Here is a 23,533-nt window from a genome sequence, read left to right as displayed (position 1 = left end):
TACTTGAAGCCGTAAAGTACCGTGACTTCGCGCATCATAAAATAGTATTTTTATTAAATGTATTAAGTGGTACCGTGACATCTAAAAAATTGAAAGAAATACAAAATATTGTTGTTATTGACGTTGTTAACGCTTCGATCTACGAATTACCTAGAAAATCGACACGATTTTTTATTTGTTTTTGGCTTTGAAACTATCTTATATCCAGTAATTTTGGAAAATATCAATGAAAGACCAGAAAAAACTTACCAAACAGAAGATTTTGACAAACCTCAGTTTCCATCAAGACATATTAGACATCATATTCCAACATCTTTTTTGCGTTATGTTATATAAATATTGGAAATTGTTAGAGCTGGTGTAGTAGGTTTACATAAGACGGATTAAAAATAAGTACCATTCAATTTAATTCCAGCAATTTGAAATTTTTCAACCGCGTAACTGAGGATATCCTTCAACAAATGTACGTTTAAATTGATATGAAATGAGTTCCGTTAACAAACACATCAACAACAGGAAAGGACATTTGTTTCGTTTTTCATAGCAACGAGTTTATATAGTTCTAGTACCCATTTAAATTTTTCTTCCATTCCTCGATCTTTCCCTATCTCGATGGCCCTTCAATATCGAGATGTGGAGAGGCGACTGTATTCTCGTTTTTTGTCTCAGTTAAACTCACCAAAGATTTCTTGTCATTCATATCCAAATATATAGGGGTAATGACGGCTTTGGCAGGTTTTGTTCTATTATTGGCAGGGGGGTTTTTTATGACTGATTATGCTCAAATTTGGCCCAAACATTCTTTGCATATCGAAGAATATTGTGGCCAAATTTCATAAAATTCGGTCGACGAAAACCCCCCTGCCAATAATAGAACAAAACCTGCCAAAGCCGTCTGTTCCCCTATTTGGATTATGTGCCGTTGACATATGTTTTGTACAAATTTGACGATTAGGTATAAATAAATAATCGTAAAATATGCTCGAATTTATATAGGCGGCATGTGATCCATGTGATATGTATATGAGGCAACCGAAATGCTGCGATGGGGGCGCGTTATATTTTACTCTACAGTACCGAAACGACGCACTGCCACATGTTGTCCATCACTTGCACTTTCAGTCGAGAACGGTTTGCCAAAAAGATATTTTAGTTACTAGATAAAGATTGTCGCTTCTGCTCCCTTTGTTCTGCTGTCCGGAACATGTTGAGTACCAAGCTGTCAAATCATATGGAATTTCCTTCTTTGACATTTAGCTCCCCTATCCTCGCCAGCAAAAGATGTTCCGGACAGCGACGACAGCGACAATCTTTATCTAGTAACTAAAATATCTTTTGTTTGCCATGCATCATACACGCATGACTTCGCATGTGTAAGTCATCCGCTCTAACCGCAATCAGCGATGTATAGGTAGTCAAAGCGTTCGTCGCTGGCAGTGCACGGTTTGGTTCCGATGTACAAAAGCATAATATGCTCGGTTTGGTGAAAAGATATTTTAGTTACTAGATAAAGATTGTCGCTGTCGTCGCTGTCCGGAACATCTTTTGCTGGCGAGGATAGGGGAGCTAAATGTCAAAGAAGGAAATTCCATACGATTTGACAGCTTGGTACTCAACATGTTCCGGACAGCAGAACAAAGGGAGCAGAAGCGACAATCTTTATCTAGTAACTAAAATATCTTTTGTTTGGTGCCTACAGCGCATGCGCGATTGGATGAAGAGCGCGCAATCGGAACAAAATATTTAGGAGCTGATATTCGTATACAATGTAAACAACTTAGAAGGTTTATCCATGATTTAAACAAATTAATGAAAAATTGCATGAGCAGATGTGTACGCTGATAGAGGGAGGTACACATCTGAAACTGTTCGACATCTGTTCACGTGGTTCGGGAACAGAAGAAAATTATGTATCAAAGGAATAAACTAAAAATGGAATAATTATTAATTGAGGAATGGTTAGATTATAAACTTTATTGTACAGACGACATTTTTCTGTTATGTATGTAATACCCGTCTAATCATTCTAAACATATTTTAATTTTCTGGTTAACATATAACAATAAAGACTCGTCTCATTCTACGAAATAACTTGAATTAAAACTAAAAGATACCGTTCCATTGAATAGATAGAAAGATGTCTTATCTGTCTATTGAAAAGTATTCTCATGACGGCATTTTTTTTAATTTTTAGTTTGAATTTAAAGCGTTGAATTCGATAAATGGGATGTAGAAGATAGACGGAACGGGAAACACGCTTGAAGATGAATCGTTTATATTGGATGGGTCATTTCAGGTCCTTTTTATATGCGTTTTTCTCGAAATATTTAAATTTATTCAAACGGTGCACAGGTTGAAGAATTAATCACGCGACGCCTCTGGATTTTATACTTTCACTTTCTACTTTTCTCGTCTCACTTTTCATATCTCTCTTCTAACTCCATGGTTCTCACTTCTCAAATTTCCCACTTTTAACATCTCACTTCTTACTTCTCACTTTTCACTTCTCAATTCTTACTTCTCACTTTTTACTTCTAAATCACTCTAATAAAGATTATAAAAAAAAACTTTTTGCTTCTTTTTACTTCTCACTTCCTTTTTCCACAATTTACTTTTCATTTTTACTTTTCTTTTCTTACTTTTCACTTCTCACTTCACTTTACACTTCTCACTTCTTACTTTTCACTTCTCACTTCTTAGTTCTTACTTCTCCCTTCTTACTTTTCACTTCTCATTTTTCACTTATCACTTTCCACTTCTCACTTCACAGTTCTCACTTCTCAAACTTCTCTAACTTCTCACTTTTCACTTCTCAATTATTTCTTCTCACTTTTCACTTATAACTTTATACTACTCACTTCCTATTTCTTATTATGAGATGTGCAAAATGTCTCATTCCTCACTTCTCACTGCACACTTCATGTAATACCTACTGCCCATTACTCACAATAGGTTTTTTAACTTTTTGGCCAAATGGCCCGAAATCATATATATTGTGAATGTAAAATGATTCTGACAACTTCGAGTTAGCGTGGTGAAAATGCTTTGGAAAATTACTTCGACTTAGAGAATATCGAATAAAGGAGGTATTGACTTAAGGATTTAACGCAGTATGCAAAATTCAAGGGACTTTGAGTAAGAGGAGTTACAGAACATCGAGTTTGAGAGAGTTTACTGTATTTGATGTTCCTAAATATTCTAAATACTTCTGCAACAACATTTGATTTTCCATTTACATTCGATTGAATGTAATCGATTAATCGATTCATAAAAAAAAGATCAGGCATTCCCATTTTTTTATGTAATGCCAATGAAGAAGAAGAAGGCATTTTGAAGTGCGCGTTATACACGTCTACATCGTCATATTTTGAATAGTTTTATTGAAACGTGTATTGACCTTTTTGGACGCGAGTTGACGCCACATGTGAGGCCGCCAAAATTACGTGAGAGTGAATCATATTGTTAAGGACATAGCTGGAAGAGTACCACGATGGCAGTCAATATGGCAGCGGACCTTCCACGGGTCAACCCCACACCTCCCGCACTCCTCACCCACCAACATTCGAGTGCATCGAACAGCATCGAACAAAAGCTTAATATTCAAATTACTAACCTGTTCACAGCATATTTATTCACTTCCCGTGATAATGAACATGTTTCTCCAAAGGGTCGTATGTATTTCGGCTCGAATTATATCATAAATCAGGAGTTTCGTGCCAATTTAATAGCCGTTCGCGATTTTGTGGGTTTATCACGGCACTTCACTTCTTCTCAAAGGGCATTGAAAAAATCAAGTTTTTACTCAAAATGTTGTTTTACCGAAATGTTGATGGAATGCAATTTAAACATCACTTTTCGAAATCAGTCACTTGTTTAAACCGAAAACTAAAAATAAACTGCTATTTTTGCCCGAAAAAAACTATTAAAAACTGATCGCTGAGGGAATGTAAACATCGGCACCGGCAGCAGCAAAGTAATAACTAGGGTGGTTCAAAAAATAATTTTGCTCCGCCACGCTCAGTAGATTTTGATTTATAATTTGGGTATCATCGATGACGGATCCGATGGTTTGGGCTGGTTGGAATAGAGGCTCACCGTGCACAGGTCGTTTCAGGCTTGTATGACAGTTGATATGGCGAGTTTGACTTTTATATTATTCTGATTCTGGCACTCCGTCATTGGGCGCTGGCGAGGGGGGTGACCATATGACTAGATGAAATATTCAAGAGCTTCAACTCCATAGACCAGCGGTTCTCAACCTTTTTCTCTAGAGGTACCCCTTGGAACTTTTGCATTAATTGAGGTACCCCCTCTCGAAATTAGGCTTCCAATCCTTTTTAAAGAATAATACCGAGCCCTTTGAAGGGAAGCGCCTTTAAGCTTTTGAATCCCTTTGAAGTAGAGTTTTGCGCCTCTTCATTAGAGGCTTCTGAGCCTCTTGCAGAGAAGTTTCAGAGCCTCTTGAAGGTTTTTGAGCCACTAAAAAGGAGGCTTCCTTTGCAGCTTAAAACGACGCTTCCGAGCCTTTTGGAAGAAGGCTTCCCTCTTAAGCCTCTTAAAAGGATGTTGAAAGGAGTCTTCCGAGCCTCTCGATAGGAGCCTCTTGGAAGGAGGCTTTTGAGCCTCTTGAAAGGATATTGAAAGGAGGCTTCCGAGCCTTTTGAAAAAAGGATTTTGAGCCTCTAGAAAAGGAGGATTTTGAGCCTCTTGAAAAAAGGCTTCCAAGCCTCTTGTAAGGCTTCCGAGCCTCTTGAAAGAATGCTTCCGAGCCTCTTGAAAGGAGCCTTCCGAGCCTCTTGGAATGAGGCTTCTGAGCCTGGAAGGAGGTTTTTGAGCCTCTTGAAAGAAGACTTCTGAGCCTCTTGAAAGTAGGCTTCGGAGCCTCTTCAAAAGAGGCTTCCGAGCCTCCTGAAAAGATATTGAAAGGAGGCTTCCGAGCCCCTGAAATGAGGCTTTTGAGGCTTTAGATAAGGGGGCTTTTGAGCCTCTAGAAAAGAAGTCTTTTGAACTTCTTGAAAGGGAGGCTTCCGAGCCTCTTGAAGGGAGGCTTTTGGGCCTCTTAAAGGGGATTTTTGAGCCTCTTGAAAATAGGCTTCCGAGCCTCTTGAAAGAAGGCTTCCGAGCCTCTTGAAAGGACGCTTCCGAGCCTCTTAGAAGGAGACTTTTGAGCCTCTTGAAAGTATGCTTTTGAGCCTCTTGAAATAAGGCTTCAGAGCCTATTGAAAGGAGCCTTCCGAGCCTTTTGGAATGAGGCTTCTGAGCCTGTAAGGAGGTTTTTGAGCCTCTTGAAAGAAGACGGAGCCTCTTCAAAAGAGCCTGAAAAGATATTGAAAGGAGGCTTCCGAGCTTCTTGAAAAGATATTGAAAGGAGGCTTCCGAGCCCCTGAAATGAGGCTTTTTAGGCTTTAGATAAGGGGGCTTTTGAGCCTCTAGAAAAGAAGTCTTTTGAACTTCTTGAAGGGAGGCTTTTGGGCCTCTTAAAGGGGATTTTTGAGCCTCTTAAAAGGAGGCTTCCGAGCCTCTTGAAAATAGGCTTCCGAGCCTCTTGAAAGAAGGCTTCCGAGCCTCTTGAAAAGAGTCTCTCGAGCCTCTTGAAAGGACGCTTCCGAGCCTCTTAGAAGGAGACTTTTGAGCCTCTTGAAAGTATGCTTTTGAGCCTCTTGAAATAAGGCTTCAGAGCCTCTTGAAAGGAGCCTTCCGAGCCTTTTGGAATGAGGCTTCTGAGCCTGGAAGGAGGTTTTTGAGCCTCTTGAAAGAATACTTCTGAGCCTCTAGAAAAGAAGTCTTTTGAGCTTCTTGAAAGGGAGGCTTCCGAGCCTCTTGAAATGAGGCTTTTGGGTCTCTTAAAAGGGATTTTTGATCCTCATGAAAGGAGGCTTCCGAACTTCTTGAAAATAGGCTTCCGAGCTTCTTGGAAAGAGGCTTTTCAGCCACTTGAAAGGAGGCTTCTGAGCCTCTTGAAAGGAAGCTACCGCATCACTTAAAAGGAGGCTACCGCATCTCTTGAAAGGAGGTTTCCATGCCTCTTAAAAGGAGGTTTCCATGCGTCTTAAAAGAAGGCTTACGAGCCTCTTAAAGAAGGCTTAAAAGAAGGCTTACGAGCCTCTTGAAAGGAGGCAACCTAATCACTTGAAAGGAGGCTTCTGAAGTGCCCAGGAGGCTTCCGAGCCTTTTTTAAGAAGGCCTTCAAGCTGCTTGGAAGAAGGCTTCCGAGATGCGTAGAAGGATGCTTCTAATCCTCTTGCAACGAAGCAACCGAGCATTAGTGAAAAAAAATCATTTTGTTCATTTGACGTTTTGCTCGTTCGATCTTTTGTTCCGCAGCCCTTTATATATTGTGCTGGTTGTGAAAGGCAGAATTCAATTGGGATTCATTGATCGCATTGCATATTATGTACAATATATTTTGAAATAAAAATACACAATTATCAAAACTATATCAATGAGTTTTGATTGGAATTGTAATACGTCCGCCATTACGCATGTTTGTCCGAGGTACCCCCTAGGGCCAGCGAAGGTACCGCCACGGGTACATGTACCCCAGGTTGAGAACCGCTGCCATAGACAATCCATATTGAATGTGAAATGTACGGGAAACAAAGCAGAAGGCAACGGCAATTATCGATCAGAAGGCGGACACTCGCGGAAAGGCAACCTTACTTGATTAGTTTTAGGTAGTTTCGGAGCTTGCTAGAGAGACGTTTAACTAGATTGATGTCTGGATAACGAAAGAGACCGACAGTCGCCGGTCTGTTTATTTTATGCATTCTTTGGCAAATCAATAACTATAAGATCTAGAGCTTTGAGAATAGGTCTTATGTGCAAAAGAGAGCCTCTCTTCGGTTACATTCTCTTTCGATTATTACAAAGCTATACACAAATTTATGTTGGATTTTTTGGCAGATATCTAAAGACAATAACTTTGTCTAGCGTGCTAAAGTGAAAATGTAGCAGAAAATGCTAAACTTGCCGATCTATTAGCGAGTGGGGGGTGAGTGGGGAATAAAATGTTATTTTTGCGTTACGTAATCAATGGATCTTTCCTGCGGCGCGGTTTTCGTTCAGTTAAGTCTCTGGAATGTTGCTTTCAGCTATGTGGGTTCTCTTTTCGCCAGCGTTTGGAGGACATTCGGAGCATGGGACGAAATCGAAAGAGCGTGGTGCTGGGTTGTTTTTTGAACCACCCTATTGATATTCTTTGTTTTTTTTTTAAATACGACACCAATACTACTACAGTATATGACAGTTTTTATTGTACCAATACTTTCAAAGCTTTGTTTTGGTACTCAACCCACCTTCACCTTAATATAGTAAATTTGCTCTAGCCCTCTATTGTCGTCTACTCAGGATAGAGAATATTTGTGCCATATTTGGTTAAAATCGGTCCAGGGGTTCAGAAGCTACACTGAATTACTCGTTCCAGTGACGTGCCTCCTTTGGCAAAGTTTTTCGGTGTCCTTTGGGTTATACTTTAACGCAATGTGCCACTTGGTTTACGATGAACTTAAACCTCTAGAAGTAGAAGTGAAAAAATATACGTTCTCCCATACTAATTTCCATACATACTTCAAAGGCGATGCGGGAAGCGAGGAAGCAACCAATCGGTCCCAAATTCTGCACAGGACCCAGAATAGCTTCGAAAAATCATTGATTTGAAAAAAATTATCATGACGCCCCACTTTAATACATACCTACATATGTACAGTGTACTTACATACATAGATTGGATTTTATATACATTGTAGATGATGATAAATGATAGGTACTGTTAAAAATGTCAATATTCCTTCACAATTTGAAGATTATAATTAAAAAAAAAAGAAAAAAAAACAAAAAAAGATATTTAGATTTGTGGTTGTTGATTCAATATGGGGACATTTTTTCATCCCTCATTAGTCACGCATACAAAAAGTAGGCGAAAATTTTAAAAAAATAAAAAATTTCTTCTCAATCTTCATCAAACTTAAATTAGTTTATGTTTCTCAAAACGTCTGTGCGAAAACCAAGTAAATTTATTTGTTTTTGGCTGTGATTCATCGGCAAAAAAAGGGGAAAAAGTATTCCCAGTCTCTCCTGATTCTTAAACGGAAGACTGGGTGTCAGCCTTATCAGGGGAACAAACCACCCTCCTGTACGATTTATGCAAATTTGTAAACGATAAAGAAAGCTGCAACCTGCATTAATTAATCGTATTACTTTTGGTATGCGATAATATTACATACATTTTAAAAACACAATAATTTTGTAGCCTGTTTTTATTTATTTATCTTAAATTACATATACAAAATTAAATGCAATGATTGAAAATGTTAAGATATAAAACTGTTTATATCTTTATAATAAAACAAACATTTCTAATCCTATAACTTTAGATTTAAAAAGGCTTGAATGCTAGAAATTCATTCAAATCTCACTCTTATACATCCGTGCTTTTGAAGCTTTTCACAGTCAGTTGAAAGCAGAGTTGAACATCGTGCCGGTTTGCGTCTAGTTGTCCTGCAAATAATAATAGTGAAAAAGAAAATAATTTATCTACTCATAATCGAAGGTGAGTAATGGTATCAAAGCAGTAATACCTGAGCTTGTCTCTTGCCGTATTTACTCCAGAAAGTAACCTTGCACTTGGTGCGTTTGCCATTCTGCTTGTTGAAGATAGAGCACGTGTCAAAGGGGGGACAGTATAAGTGCAGCGATACAGCAACGTCTGAGTGGCTTGGGTTCTCAACTCGATGAAGCCCAAGATTATCGTTAATGTAGCACACTCCATTTGTCTCCAATGAGGATCGGGAGATTTCCTCCAACTCTTCGCCATCGTACTCGATTTCGTCCGAACCGTTATCGTTTCCAATGTGGGCTATGCTATCTTCGTTCACAGTCTTATCTTTGGGCCATGCGAAACGCACCTCCGTTAATTGTCCTTTGAGCATCTTCATGAAACAGTGTGAGTCAGCATGGTCGTGGATAGCCGAAGCATGTCCTTCATTCCAGCAGAGGATCATCAGATTGAACTTTCCATTGCCAGCGTCAACCAGATTGCGAGTGTATCTGTATGAATGCAGAAAAGATAATGAGTATCGTTGACCCGGTTATTTTAGGAAAAAAAAAAACGTTGCGATGACGTGTAAGACCAGTTTAGCTAAATTGGAAAACAAGATCGCTCATGTTAGCTATAGGGAGAAGGATCATTTGGGCAATAAACCTTTTCCGGACCACAACGTTCCCAATTGATTCCATTTTGATCTAATGATTTGATTTTCGGTACATCACGAGAAAGTTACACTGATACTAACTATGTACTAAAAACCGAGTAATTCGATTGCAAAGCCTCTGAGTAATAAATGTTGCGGACGAGAACAGTGGTGATGCCCGAATGGTCGTTTCCCCTATGTTGTTTTTTTTGTAAACATATCAATCAATAGTGATTATATGATATGACGTATTATCAAACGGTGCGACAAAGTGGTGTGACGAGCCTTTTCTGTTTTTTGCCTTATAATGGACTGATTATTTTTTCTATCAGGAGTATCAATTTCGAAGAATTACAAGCAGATTTGTCTTCGAAATGAGTTTTGGTTTTTTAAATGACTTTATTTACGTGAGTTTTAATATATTATAAAAGTCATCAAGGAAACGTAATGGTTTTTTTTTTTTAACTATTAAAGGGTTTTTTCAATGCGTGTGTGACCATAGCTTCACTTCATTTGTGGGCCATGCGGATGGCGGCGACAGTAGTCTATGCAATTTGTGTTTTCTGGAATGTGAGTTCGATTTCCCTATCATAGTAACAAGAAAACTGACCGTTTAACGATTTATTTAGCTCCAAAAGGCGTCAAAACCTAGAGTATTCCCCTTTAGGGATAATGGGCATTAGGCATAACAAGCACAAGGGGCCCTCCTTAGCCGTGCGGTAAGACGCGCGGCTACAAAGCAAGACCATGCTGAGGGTGGCTGGGTTCGATTCCCGGTGCCGGTCTAGGCAATTTTCGAATTGGAAATTGTCTCGACTTCCCTGGGCATAAAAGTATCATCATCAGCCTCATGATATACGAATGCAGAAATGGTAACTTGGCTTAGAAACCTCGCAGTTAATAACTGTGGAAGTGCTGAATGAACACTAAGCTGCGAGGCGGCTCTGTCCCACTGTGGGGATGTAATGCCAATAAGAAGAATAAGAAGAAGCATAACAAGCACCAAAGAACGACCCTTGACTTAAGGGAGTATTATGCCTAGCGTACATTACGTCTAACGTATTTATGATTATCCTACTCTGTCCATGATACCATAGTTGACGTATCAACCATTGCCCTTTCCAATTTAATTGGGATGATTTGCGGACAAACATCACAAATTTAACACATTTCAACCCGTAGATACGTAGAAATGAGATTTGAACCATGCAACGTATCGATGTTACAGCGGTTGAATAACCTTTGTAAACGCGTAGTAAGTCATATTCGCTGAAATTCTTAATAATTGATACGTCAACTATGATATCATGTCTTATACTGCCGTCACACGCATGTTTGTCCCATATTTATTATATTATAAAGAGTAACTTCATTCCACTGGACATCCATCAATTTTCTATTTAAATAGTAGTGCTCGTAATCTGCCGCATGTTTCATTTGGGGTCTCCAGTTAGCCTTGCGAGCAGAGGCGTTGGAATGCCAATCCGGAGATGGCGAGTTCGATTCTCGGTCCAGTCTAGGATGTTCTAGGGTTGGAAACATTCTCGACTCCCTTGGCACAGTGTGTCCATTAGGGTGGTTCAAAAAATCGATTTTGCTCCACAGTGCTCATCTGATTCTTTACCATATTCTGAAGTTTAACGATCATGACTAAAGATCATGACTAAAGATCATGACTAAAGATTCGCAACCTGTCTTAAAATCGATTACTAATTATTGGGGCGGTTAATCAACATGCGGTTTTCGTTGGGTGAAAGCTGTTGAGTATTCCCTTTAGCTATGTAGGTTCTCTTTTAACATGCGCTTGATGGGGAAGCGTCATTAACAGTATAATGAAAAAATAAATTTCCCCATACTAATTTGCATGCAAATTTGAAACGGCTTGTGCTAAATCAGTTTTAATCCACATGTGCTCAAATTTTCAGAGGACACTCAGAATATGGTAAAAAATCAGATGAGCACTGTGGAGCAAAATCGATTTTTTGAACCACCCTTGTGTCCATTGTACTTGCATACTCATGACGGGCATACAAAAGTTTTCAATTAATAACAGAGGAAATGCTAATAGAATACTGTTGAAAGCAAGCCAAGTGCCATAGAAGAAGAAAAAGAAGAATCTGGATACTTTATTTTACTGTTTTGACAACGCGAGATAAAACGGGAAAGTCCCATCATGCGCGATTCTTTGGACGATGATTCTGGTGGGATTTATCGCGTCTGGGTTGAATCGATCATGAGTTTTGAGAATCTGAGCTTTTCCCAACATTGACTGCCCGCCTTTGCTATCGAGTCTCTTTTCGTATGACCAGTGATTTATTTAGCAGTGGGATGAGTCCCAAATTTAGTAGTTATTCAATAATTCATTTCAGATGCTATAGTTCAAACTGTTCAACATTGCACACGAGGGCGCAGAAGAACGGTACTATCATCACACAGTCGCATATGCTCCTGGGCTTTGCGGACGACATCGACCTCATTGAAATTGATCGCAGAGCAGTAGCGGAGGCTTTTGTCCCACTGAAGAGGGAGACGGCGAGCATAGGCTTAACCATTAACTCTACCAAGACGAAGTAAATGGTGGCAGGTAGAGATAGGAAAGACCTAGTGATGTTGGTGCTGAGGCGGCGGATCGGAGAGCTTTCGGGTTTCGGGGAGCAAAAAGTGCTGCGTACAATACTCGGAGGGAAACTAGAAAATGGTGTGTGGCGCAGACGCATGAATCATGAGCTGTATCAATTATACAAAGAACAAAATATTGTGAATCGCATAAAATACGGCAGACTTCAGTGGGCTGGTCACTTCGTGTGAATGTCGGAAGAAAGAATAGCGAAAACAATATTCAACACAGAACCAGATAGGGGCCGGCGACTTCGTGGAAGGCCACAAATACGCTGGCTGCACGCGTTGGAATCAGACCTGGGGACCCTGAACGGTCTGGGAAACTGGAAACCCAAAACCGACGATTGTGGAGCTCTACAATACGCAAGGCATAGGTGTATCGACGCTGTAACCAACCAGGTACCAGGTAGGTAGTTCAAACTGTGTAAAATTGTGAACTTTTAGTGCGATGATTTTTTGATAATTATGTCGAAAACAGTACATTCAAAGTTAATTGCCTATATGCCACCCGGAGTGGAAATTAATTAAGGTACACCGGGGCAAGTTGAAATGCGGGGTAAGTTGAAACGGAAGCTGTAATTTAGATCAGCAATGACCGAATGCCCTGATTATTTTTTTCAACAAATTACTCCCCTAAACGCACCTTCTGACTGCTATTCCCGGAAGATTGCAGCTACTAAAAGCAATCCCTGCCATTGTTTATTTTTCGCCCTTTGCAAAATTCGAAACAACTTTTTGACGTGCCAATGAAACAAGTCCCAAAATGATGTTTGGAAGTGTTTTTTCATCAAATTTTCACGGTAGGTAAGCATTCAATGTTGAATAAACATAATGATTATGAAAAATCGATGGAAGATACGTTTCAATTTTTGTATTTTGGTAGTTTGATATTGCTCCGCATTTTCAACCCATCGGGGCAAATAGAAATGCTTGGTGCGGGGCAAGTTGAAACAACGATTCAAAACGTCACCATCGCAATTAAAATTCCCAGAATTCAACATGGTCCGTAAATGCATTCGGAAAACAAAAATTAATAGAAATGTGGACCTTGGACTCTGAAAATTCATTTGATAAATTTCTGCCCATTCCGTCGTGAATACAACCCTCCTACAATCTCCACTGAAGAATGGAATAAAAAGGGGCCATGTTTAAGCTGCACGGTCTAGTTTTGAGATTCTTAATCTACTTTGCCTTGCTGTGAGCACTGGCTCTCAAAAAATAAATCATAGAGCATGTAAACATTTCGTTAATCCCACCTTTGACTTCCCCAGCCCCTTTATCCAATCGAGAGTCTATGAGAGATACGCTGGTTAACTAATGTGAATTTATAAAGAAGTCACAGCCGAATTAATCAAAGAAAAGAGAATAGAGTATCAAAATCTGGAATGTGACTTTTATGCGAGTAAATATCAAGATGAGACAAGTGGGATTTGATTTCCAAATTTCTAGAACAAAGCCTACTATTTTATCACGGTTTTAGGGGACAATTTTAGGCTAATTTAAGCAAAATCGTCAAAAATATACATAGGACTCTTATGCGAATCTTGGCAGTATAGTCACCTTTACAACCTCGTGCATCTTGAGTCACACTGAGTACATATATTTTGTTTTTGATACGGTACAGTTAGCTTATGTCTATACAGCGCAGTGTTTCAACTTACCCCGATATGCGGGGCAAGTTGAAACGGAGCATACAAAAACATAATTTTAGTATGCAAAATATTTATAATAAAGTTTGGTAAGGTTGCTTATTTTTTATGTATAATCTTTGGCCCGAATTAGCAAACACCGCAAACGGATTCAAAATTCTTAAAAGGGTGATTTTTTTACAGCACTTCAATGTTCAACTTTAAAAAAACCGTTTCAACTTGCCCCGGTGTACCTTACTATGTCTGAAACTTGATTATGCATATGTACAACATGTGATAGATTTAGTTCGGAAAAGGTATTGGAGGGTAACCCACCGAAGGGGCGGGTACTAAGCTGCGGTGGACGACGGAGGTCCTTCGTAGCTTAGTAGGGAAAGCACCTGTCATGCGAACTGGGGTCGTGGGATCAAAGCCCACCGAAGGGGCGGTTACCCTTTAATACCTCTTCCGAACTAAATCTATCACATGTTGTACATATGCATAATCAAGTTTCAGATATGTCGAAAATTTCAACTTGTACTAAATTATAACAAAATTCTTTCAAGAAGGCTTGTCTGATTGTAACAACTTTTATTTTATACAAACATAAAGATGCTCAAGCAACATGAAATAAATAACAAATTAAAATAATCCACGTTATCTCCTGGTGCCCCGAGAGAGACGGATAGGTGGTGCCCACTACGGAAAATGACGAGGTTTCATATGAGATTTTGGTACATCAGCCAAATCCCGCAAATATATTTTTATTGCGTATTGCGCTTTTTGTCTACAGCAATAAGTTTGCTGTATTCATAGCTGAGCCTTTGTATTGAGCCTTATCCTATTTGAATGATACGGAATCGATCGACTATCAACTACTTTTCGGACAATATAAAACAAACCACCTTATCCAACAGCGGAGAATTTTTCATGAATCGGAGAACCGATTCATGAAAAATTCTTAAGTTAACTAGTGACGAAAAATCTGACTAGAGCAGACTGGATACTTAACCTAGGCCACAAATATAAAAAAAAAACTAAATCTATTGTAAACCTTAATAACGGTAGCGAATCCTACCAAAAGTTGTCTAACGCCAATAAGTCTTCCCGAATTGTCCTATAATCAGATTCTTTACTACCCTAAACTAACTCTGATGATCCTACAATTAAATTGGATTACAAATGATTCTCGCGAAAAATCAAATGAATCACACACTAAACAATCAAATCGATACTTGCCATAATATCAAATCGTCATTACTATCATTGTGGGTTATTTCGCTGGGCGCCAGTGTAACAGGCAGAGCATAAAATATTCAATTTCATGAAGCACATTCACTCCGACTTTTGACATTCGTGTTTTGATTAGTCAAAACATAGAATGACTTACTCAGTTTACTTCTTCATAAATTCATTCAATTGATTACCACTGAGTATGGTAACTGCGCGCGAAAAAAACAAAATTAGCCTTGATTATATTGACATTTCTAGCTAAAAATGCCCCTCAATTGAACGTTGGGATTGAATCTATGCGTGTATTTATTTGAATCATCAAAAATGTATTTAGTTTTACGATTATTTAATAACTTGTGATATTGAAATAAATACTCACTGACCCATATTCATTCTGAAAATTGACGGTGTAGAGCCGAATATGATTATGTTTAGAAGTGAAGTGACAAAGAAGGCCGATGGGCTTCATAAAAAATAATCGAATATTTACAGCTCTGGTAACAGGCCCCACGTTGGACGCAATAGTTACAATTTGCTATACAAACATAAAGGCACGCAATCAACCAGAAACAAATAACAAATTAAAATAATGCACGTTTCTTCTGGTGCCCTGAGAGAGATGGCTAGGTGATGCCCACTACGGGAAATGACGAGGTTTCATATGAGATTTTGGTCCATCAGCCAAATCCCGCAAATATATTTCATTGCGTATTGCGCATTTTGTCTACAGCAAACAGTTTGCTGTATTCATAGCTGACCTGTTGTGTAGGATGCTTATTCTATTTGGGCACCTCCACTAATTTATGCCATGTGGCACCAGCAATATAGAGTCTATGTTTATAAATCTCTCTTTTACTATTTTATTGCCTATCTTCAGGCCCAAGCACAGAACATCCACAAATCCACTCAAACATTTATCACTTACAAGTAAGATAAAATGAACCGTAACACAACCTTATTCAACAGCACAGAATTTTTCATGAATTTGAGAGCTGATTCATGAAAAAATCTTAAGTGCATTATTTTAATTTGTTATTTGTTTCTTGTTGATTGCGTACCTTTATGTTTGTATAAAATAATACTTGTTACATTGGCGCCCCACGTTGGGCGCCAATGTTAGATTCGTCCTTGTCAGAGGGCAAAGAGCAAGGAACGAACCGGCTAATAAACATAAAAACGCCTCAATTCATGAAAAGCTGTATCTATGGGGAAATCCCCCAGTGCCGGACACATAAGCCATTTAACGAAAAGCTATCTAATTATCCGGATTATGTTCACTTGTATACCATATACACAAAATATGATCATTGATGATTCATACAAACTATATTTGATCATTTGAACACGTTTTTGGACGATGTATTTTGATATTGAATTTTAGTGAAAATTTTCACGGTTCAGAAAAGTGTCTCCTAGTACCGGACACTATTACATCATGTTTAAATATGACCAAGTTCCTGTTACATGAGTAAAGGCATAATTAAGAAAAATAATATTACTCACTTGCTCACTTTCCTTATTTGACTCTCCAGCTAAATTTCTTATATCCTATTCAAAATTCCCACCATTTTCAATGACATCTTCAAATTTTGTTTCTGCTTATTTCTGTGGCTTTCTGATGCCTTAGCAAGAAAAAACAATTGAATTGAAGTAAGTTTAACAAAACAGGTACAAAGAATGGCTACTATCACATAAAAAAAACTCAGTTTCCGGACCCGGGGACAGCTAACGGAAAACAGAAATTAATTTTGTACCACATATACATCATATATCTAACAAATCGTGAACGCTATTTATAATATGATTAATATTGACCATCTCGACATTATCAGAATGCATTCGATTAAGTTTAATATTGTTGATTCAAACCTTCTAAAGTAAGGCGAAACATGAAATTTTTTGACATTTCTGTTCAATTTAAAATTTTGTGCAAAGTTTATAACATGAAGATCTGATATTCCCTGCAGGTGAAGGACTTGTCATTACCTTTCTTTTGTTCTACATAAGATTATGGAGGGATCTCTGCAAGTGCCGTTTTGAGAAGTGTCCGGTATTGGGAGGTGGCGCTGGGTATCTCCCCCTATGCAAACATTTTATTTTCCTCGTTTGATCTACTTATTTAACAGGGTTGTTTACCTTTCCCCCATCTCTTAATTTCTACCCTTCATGCCTGCTAACCGTCTACGCTTCCTTCCTTTTCTTCTTTCAACCCCATTCTCCCTTTTTTCCCCATCACGGGGCTAGTCACGAGCACTGCTCTCTTCAAACCAACTCTTCCTCTTTACACGGCGAACCGCTGCTTCACGTACCTGCGGATCACTACCACCGGTTCTTGCTTCCGGAAGTACTGGTTGGGGGAGGCAGCCTGCCGACTAGTCCACACCTTAGATCCTTCCTTCGACCGTGCCTTGGAGCACTTCCGACCGCACGGTGACTCAAACGAAGCCAAAACCAGAAACAAGAGCCCTGTCGAACGACTTACGTCAGCATTTGTACAATAGGTAACTTTCTGTGTCTACTTACTCCTAGTGGAGGCTCTTTTGGTCGGAATTTCGTCTCCGTTTAATTCTTCCGGTGAAATTTGGACACCTTGGAGCGTAAACAGCGTGGTCAGACTCAAGCCTTTTCTTTCCGGATTATCCCCTTCGCTGCCTGCGTTTCCAGCGTTGATTCGCTCACTTGGCTATGCGAAGCCGTGCTGTCTTACGTTCGGTGCTGTTGCCCTACCCGTGTTTGCTGCTTTTGCCTTTTTGCCGCTGCTTTTGCCTGCCTAGCTTATCCGATTGCGCAGATCCGGACGGTTAAACCTTTGCCTCGATTTATGTTGTTCCTTCATGCGTTTTCTTGCGACAGCAAAGAGCTAACGGCTTTTCTACCGATCTTTGGGGGTCTTATTTCGGGGACAATCGATTTTTAGCGGTTTGTCTTCTTTGCTATTTTGTGCTATTTGATATAAACTGCCTATTTTCGTGCCATGTGGCTTAGTCGCTGACTGCTGTCGAGTGCATAGCTATGTAGTTAGTTCGATAAAGAGCGCATTTCCTCGCTCACAATTTGCATGAGTCCAGAAATAGGGCTCACAATTCCAAGTTGCCTTTTGGGTAAAACCCGGGATGATAAGTCATGCAAACGCCCGAACACTACGTGGTACCTTGAAGACCTTAGTTTGACAGATTTACTGGATTATGTAGCACGCTGGATCTGACTGATACTCTCTGTCAGAGCCTAAAATATTCACCTTCATGATGCAACTTCGGTCCGAATGTTGACAAACATCGCATGAATATTCAAAACATAGAATGACATAGTCAGACGACTACTCCACCAAACTTATGCATCCGACTGTCACTGAGTGTGCTTACTATGTGCAGACAAAACATAATTAGCATTGCTTATGTTGATGTTTACCATTGAAAGTGCCTCGCGGATGAAAATCAGATTCAGTTCTATGTGATACATTATTTTACTCATTTGAAACGTGTTCAGATTTCAGATAATTTATCAATTTGTAAAATGTGGATAAATATTCAATGACTAATATTCAACCGAATATTGACAGACCAGAGCCGACTATGAATGTGTCTGGAAGTGAGCTGACGAGTGAAGAAAGGTGCCCTTTACCAAAAAAATTCGATTGTTTTACACACTGCTCTCTGCTGTAAAGGGTGTATTCGATAAAAATGGCACACACATATTTACTCACCAAAATCAAACCGATTATCGGATTGTCTTGAAATTTTCAGAGAATGAAAAACTTTTAATGAGTTATAATTTACAACATTTGTTTCATTTGATTTCATTGACCATCCCGAATGCGCGCACCTTTCTTTTCACTCAACCCACTCAACACAAATTAAATTTTGTGCAATCGATTTTTCCCATATTTTTGATGTTTTTACCCAAAGTTTCTTCATCTCCAGCTCTGTTTTAATAACTTTAGGATATTTTCGAAGCTTCATCTTCACAATTGCCCAGAATTTTTCATTTGAGTGAAGTTCCGGTGAGTTTTGTGGGTTCATATCTTTTGGCACAAATTTAGCTCCGTTTGCTCGGTACCACTGCAATACATTACGAGCGTAGTTGCAAGACGCCAGATCAGGCCAAAACAGTGTTGATACTTTGTGTTTTCTTATGAATGGCAAAAGTCGCTTCTGGAGTCACTATTCGGTGTAAATCGTACTGTTGAATGTTCCGGAAGTAATGAAGGGAGCGCTTACTTCACCACATCCGCAAATCGCCAGACCTCTTAGCAAATTTTAATAACTTCTTTGTTCGGACATCCACCGGAATATCGAACTTAGACTTGGCAACGAAATATTCATGCCCAGTAAGTGGACGAAAGTCAGCCTCGACGTAGGTTTCATCATCCATCACGATGCAACAGGATTTGGTGAACAACTTCGTGTAAAGTTTCCGGGCGCGGGTTTTTGCAGTGGTGTTATGCTTTTCATTTCGGTTCGGGGCTTTTTGCACCTTGTAAACATGTAGCCCAGCACGTTTCATGTTTTTTGTGCACGAAACCAACCGACACCTTGGACTTGTTAGCAACATTTCGTTTGGAAACTTATTGAGCTGTTCTACCACTCCGGGTCATTTTACTGTCCATTGGACCGCTTCTACGACCACTCCCTTCTTTCCTTTGAAAACTCAGATGCTCCTTGAAGGTTTTTATTCGAGATACGTTGAATTTGCAATCCTAAGCGTTTTGCTATCGACCGTTGAGAAGCCTCCGATTTTGATTGTAGGTGCACAATTTTTTCACTCGCAATTTCTTGTTCCGACGATATGATTGGAACCACTGTATGAACTATGAAACTCTGCAGATGTAAACAATACACTATGAATAAGATGGTCAAATTTTCAGGTTTCTTACTCATACGGTTCAAAAGTTATAGGAGATTTTCGGTGTCCCATTTTATCGAATACACCTTTATCCATCGTCTGTACACCGTCCAGGAATCTTGAGATTGTGCTTCCCACGCATGGTGTGCTTCTTGAGTTTAACTCCTTGTAAATGATGTCGTTCATTGCTTCTTTTCTCTGTAATGGTGTTTGGTGTGTCCCTGTCTTCGGGATCCAATCTCCCTTGCGTTGGCGAGCTCCATCGATTGTAGCTTCCTTTCACTTTCAGTGCATTCAGGTGTCCCTACTGACTTCGGGGTCCGATCTCCCTTGCCTGTGGTGAGCGTTGGCTGCCTATTCATACTCACTCCTAGAACCACACAAGTTATCCTGCGCCTGATAGTGCCGTAAGCTTTGCTCCGTCGAACCGATGTTTGGTCGTCAATCTCCGGTCTCGATCTCTAACGAGTTCCCTGCGCGCCGTTTCCAGAAACGCAGAGTGCGATTTCTCCGTATCGCGAACGCACGCGGTACCTCCTGGCGCGATGGAAGTGTTTGCTTTCGCATAGTTAGCTCCTGTTGGTTATTGGACTTGTCGTCTGGACTGTTGGTTGACTGTAAAATGATAACCGCAAAGCGTGTGTTATTTCCTTTTCGCGAGGTTTATGGTCTGCAGTGATCCTGCCATAGCTATCAACTGTCAAGGTGGAGAGGTAGTCGTGCCGAATTGTCTCATCACCTGACGTTCCCCTGATTCCTGTTAGCACAGTTTTGGGAGCACGGTGCTCATAGTTGACAGACTTTGCCTGTGGACATTAGACTGCCCAGGATACAAAAAGTCGTCATTCTTGTGGGCACCCGCCAGGATTTTGCATTTGGGTAAGAAAATCATTTTCTGAAAATTTCAGCCTGATCGGTTATTGCAAGCCGGCGCAATTGATTTGAAGTTAATATTGGGATTTCAGGCGAAATATATGGCAAAATACACCTCTGTTACTATTTCTTACAGGAAATTGGATGGAAGAGCCTGATTGAGCCCAAATTTGCAGGAAATGAAGTTAACATGCAACTGAACAATTCCACATAATTCTACTATGATTAAATAAACTTTAAATTAGTTTTAGCTGATTTATTTGGAGTTGGATTGAGCACTTTGAAATTCAATAATTGCCATGAAAACAAGCGCATGTAATCGCAGGTGGCTGCGATATGTGTTGGCGCGCGTGCAGTTACTTATGTTTCAGTGCGCGAAACCACGCATCGCAGGCACCTTTGATTGCATGCGTATGTTTTCATGGCATTGTACTCAAAACTTCAACTGAAAGCCTCTTAAAGAAAGACATCAATTTTATAGATGAGTACAAAACCACAAAGCATATGTTCATTGTTCGTAAAAGGCTTGTTTTGACTATCTGTATTCCATTGCATATTTCTTATTCCTAGCCTAAAATTAAATTGAATTATAATCTTCCTCGAGTTATTCAAAAATATTTACGAGATTGTGAACATTCGCTCGTAAAATTTCAAATTTTATGAGCATCAGTTTTTCAATATTCGATAAGATTTATTGGACGCGTGAAAAGATATATCATGCATTAATAATTCAAGGCTTTCTTTAAACTTTATTAGAATTTCTCCATCTAATTTAACGTTCGAAAGTGCGTTATTGTCTTTCAAGCAGCAAAGTTTTCCAATTCCTAAAGTGCACATGGCTTCTCCATCCTCCGGTGTGACGTTGAACATTCCTTACGCAAAGTCCATCTCTCTAAGTATGGGAGTTACTCAAGCTTTATTTGGCACTTGTCTCAGCTGACTCAATACGTCGCTATCGCGGAATTGATTTGTGTGACGAGCTTTGTTATCAACGGATTACAAAGGACAATTTCTTGATAAATTTATATTGTGTTTACTGTTGCCGAGCCACACTCGTCATTGCTGAGGCATAATTGAAGACATAGACATATTGATATGAGATATTTTCCTTCGAGATATACCCTACGAGTTTGAAATGTTTTGCAAGAAACGAATGTTTAATCAATCAACTGATCAGGAATATTTTGATTGGTGGATCTGGGTGTTTTTTTATTGAACAACAGATAACATTGAATGTATGATGTTGTTTGTAGAGATATGGAAAATGGGACGTTTTAAATGGTGTTCATTAGTTTAATTAGGAAAATTAGGGTTTTACTACCGTTAGAAGACGTCATGCAAAACCAGGTGGTCTAATTCTTCTTCCCTTGAACATTTTTGAGTAGATTCGTCCCGCAACGTAAACATCCTTATTGGTGTGACGTTTTTATAAACGCCTCTTATATAGGAACTAGCAGGCATTAGGCAAATATACATATATGACGGCAGTATAATCCTTATCAATTTGTTTATTTGTAAGTACTTCAACGAACCTGTGTGGTCTGATTGAAATCTTTCTGCTAATTTCTATTCATCAATTTGGACAGTATATTTTAGTTCTATCCGTGCGATAAGGCTGCAAAAGCAAGACCATGCTGAAGATGGCTGGGTTCGATACCGGTCGGTTTTCTCGACTTCCCTATGCATACAAGTATCATTATGCCATCCTATGATATACGAATGTAAAAAAATGTAATTTGGCTTAGGAACCTCGCAGTTAATAACTGAGAGTGCTTAATAAACACTAAGCTGCGAGGCGCAGAATGAGACGATTTAAATTCAAAGATCTTGGTTTTTGCTTGCCTTCTTCTTTTTATAAATGTTAAACTTCTGTTTCGGGGACAAATAGTTCACAAAGGTGTTTCTTATCTTTTCTTTTTCTTACTGGTATTACATCCTTCACTGGAACACTGTCACATCACAGCTCAGTGTAGACCCGGCACTTCCACAGTTATTAACTGCAAGGTTTCTGAGCCAAGTTACCATTTTTGTATTCGTATTACAATCATGATAACACGATGATACTTTTTGAACAGGGAAGTGCAGAAAATTACTAGACCGGATGACCTAAGTATGATCTTGACAATCTTTCTCTGTGGTTTATATCCTCTATTATCTCTATAGGCGCCTCTTGAAGACTTTGGTGTATAATCACCTTAAGCTGGGGAACTGAAATTTAGTTACATTAACAAACTTGAAAATGTAAACACATCTCACGATCCCTATTTCCCATTTCCACACTAATAGAAGATTTTAATCTTCGATTTAATCTGAGTATGAGATGTTGTTTAGACAAACAGTCATTCTACATCGGCTAATCGCCATCATCCAATTTTTATCAACCACGGAAAGCACCACTTACCTAAAACGATCGAACGCAAATTTTCGCCACTCGGACGGGTTGGACTGATAGCTGAGCAGGAGATGATTTACGACTTCGATGTTCACGCGATCGGATGCAAAGGCCTCATGTAGGCGCTGATAAGGTCGGTGAGCGTCGCGCATGTAGGTGCGTTTTAGTGGCTTCTCAATGCCGGTGAATGTCTTAGTGAGTTCACGTAGGTGGTGCTCCTTTTACTTCACCATTGGCTGTTTCATTGTTGTCTTTGGTGATATTGTTGTTGTTATTGTTAATAGTGTTCTCCATTAACATAACAGACGTCATTGTACAGTGGAGCTGAGATGTTCAAAAGCAACGCGTTATCTGTTTTGTGAAAAATAAAACAAAATGATAATAAGATAACGTAATATGTTGATAAAATGAAAATTCACAATAATTTTATGAATAGAATGTGACACGTGTTAGTGATACAGAAAAGTCCAAATTATTGAAACTTAAAAATAAATTTTAGTTAGTTGTATCATTGTCTTTTGTGATAAAAAGTAAAAACAAGTAAAACTGTAAATAAAAAGGTAAAAATAATATTTTCTATACTATAATTCATTTACATTATTCTTCATCTGTTAAAATTAATTCATTAAACAGATCTTTAAAACCAAAAATAATCTTAGTCTTTTTGTTATATTTTCACTTTACTGTATTAAAATGAATTAATCAAATGCATTACTCTTCAACTCTGTTTTCAATATTAGCAATGCAGTAACTTCTAG

At 39.1% G+C, this 23,533-nt stretch overlaps 1 protein-coding gene across 1 annotated transcript in view; it reads right to left on the bottom strand.

Moving 5' to 3' along the window:
• Nucleotides 1–8,240: 8,240 nt before the first annotated feature.
• Nucleotides 8,241–23,533, bottom strand: part of LOC134203984 (cysteine dioxygenase 1-like) — a 21,736-nt gene continuing 6,443 nt past the window's right edge. Inside the window, exons 2-4 of the mRNA XM_062678821.1 lie at nucleotides 22,785–22,993; nucleotides 8,577–9,045; nucleotides 8,241–8,496 (exon numbers count right to left, since the gene is read on the bottom strand). Of these exons, the coding sequence (XP_062534805.1) occupies nucleotides 8,488–8,496; nucleotides 8,577–9,045; nucleotides 22,785–22,993 (687 nt within the window). The 3' untranslated portion in view covers nucleotides 8,241–8,487. The remainder of the gene's footprint in view (nucleotides 8,497–8,576; nucleotides 9,046–22,784; nucleotides 22,994–23,533) is intronic.

The sequence above is a fragment of the Armigeres subalbatus genome, unplaced genomic scaffold (genome assembly GCF_024139115.2).
Source record: "Armigeres subalbatus isolate Guangzhou_Male unplaced genomic scaffold, GZ_Asu_2 Contig308, whole genome shotgun sequence".
Classification (NCBI taxonomy): domain Eukaryota; kingdom Metazoa; phylum Arthropoda; class Insecta; order Diptera; family Culicidae; genus Armigeres; species Armigeres subalbatus.
This window is presented reverse-complemented; position numbering and strand designations above follow the sequence as displayed.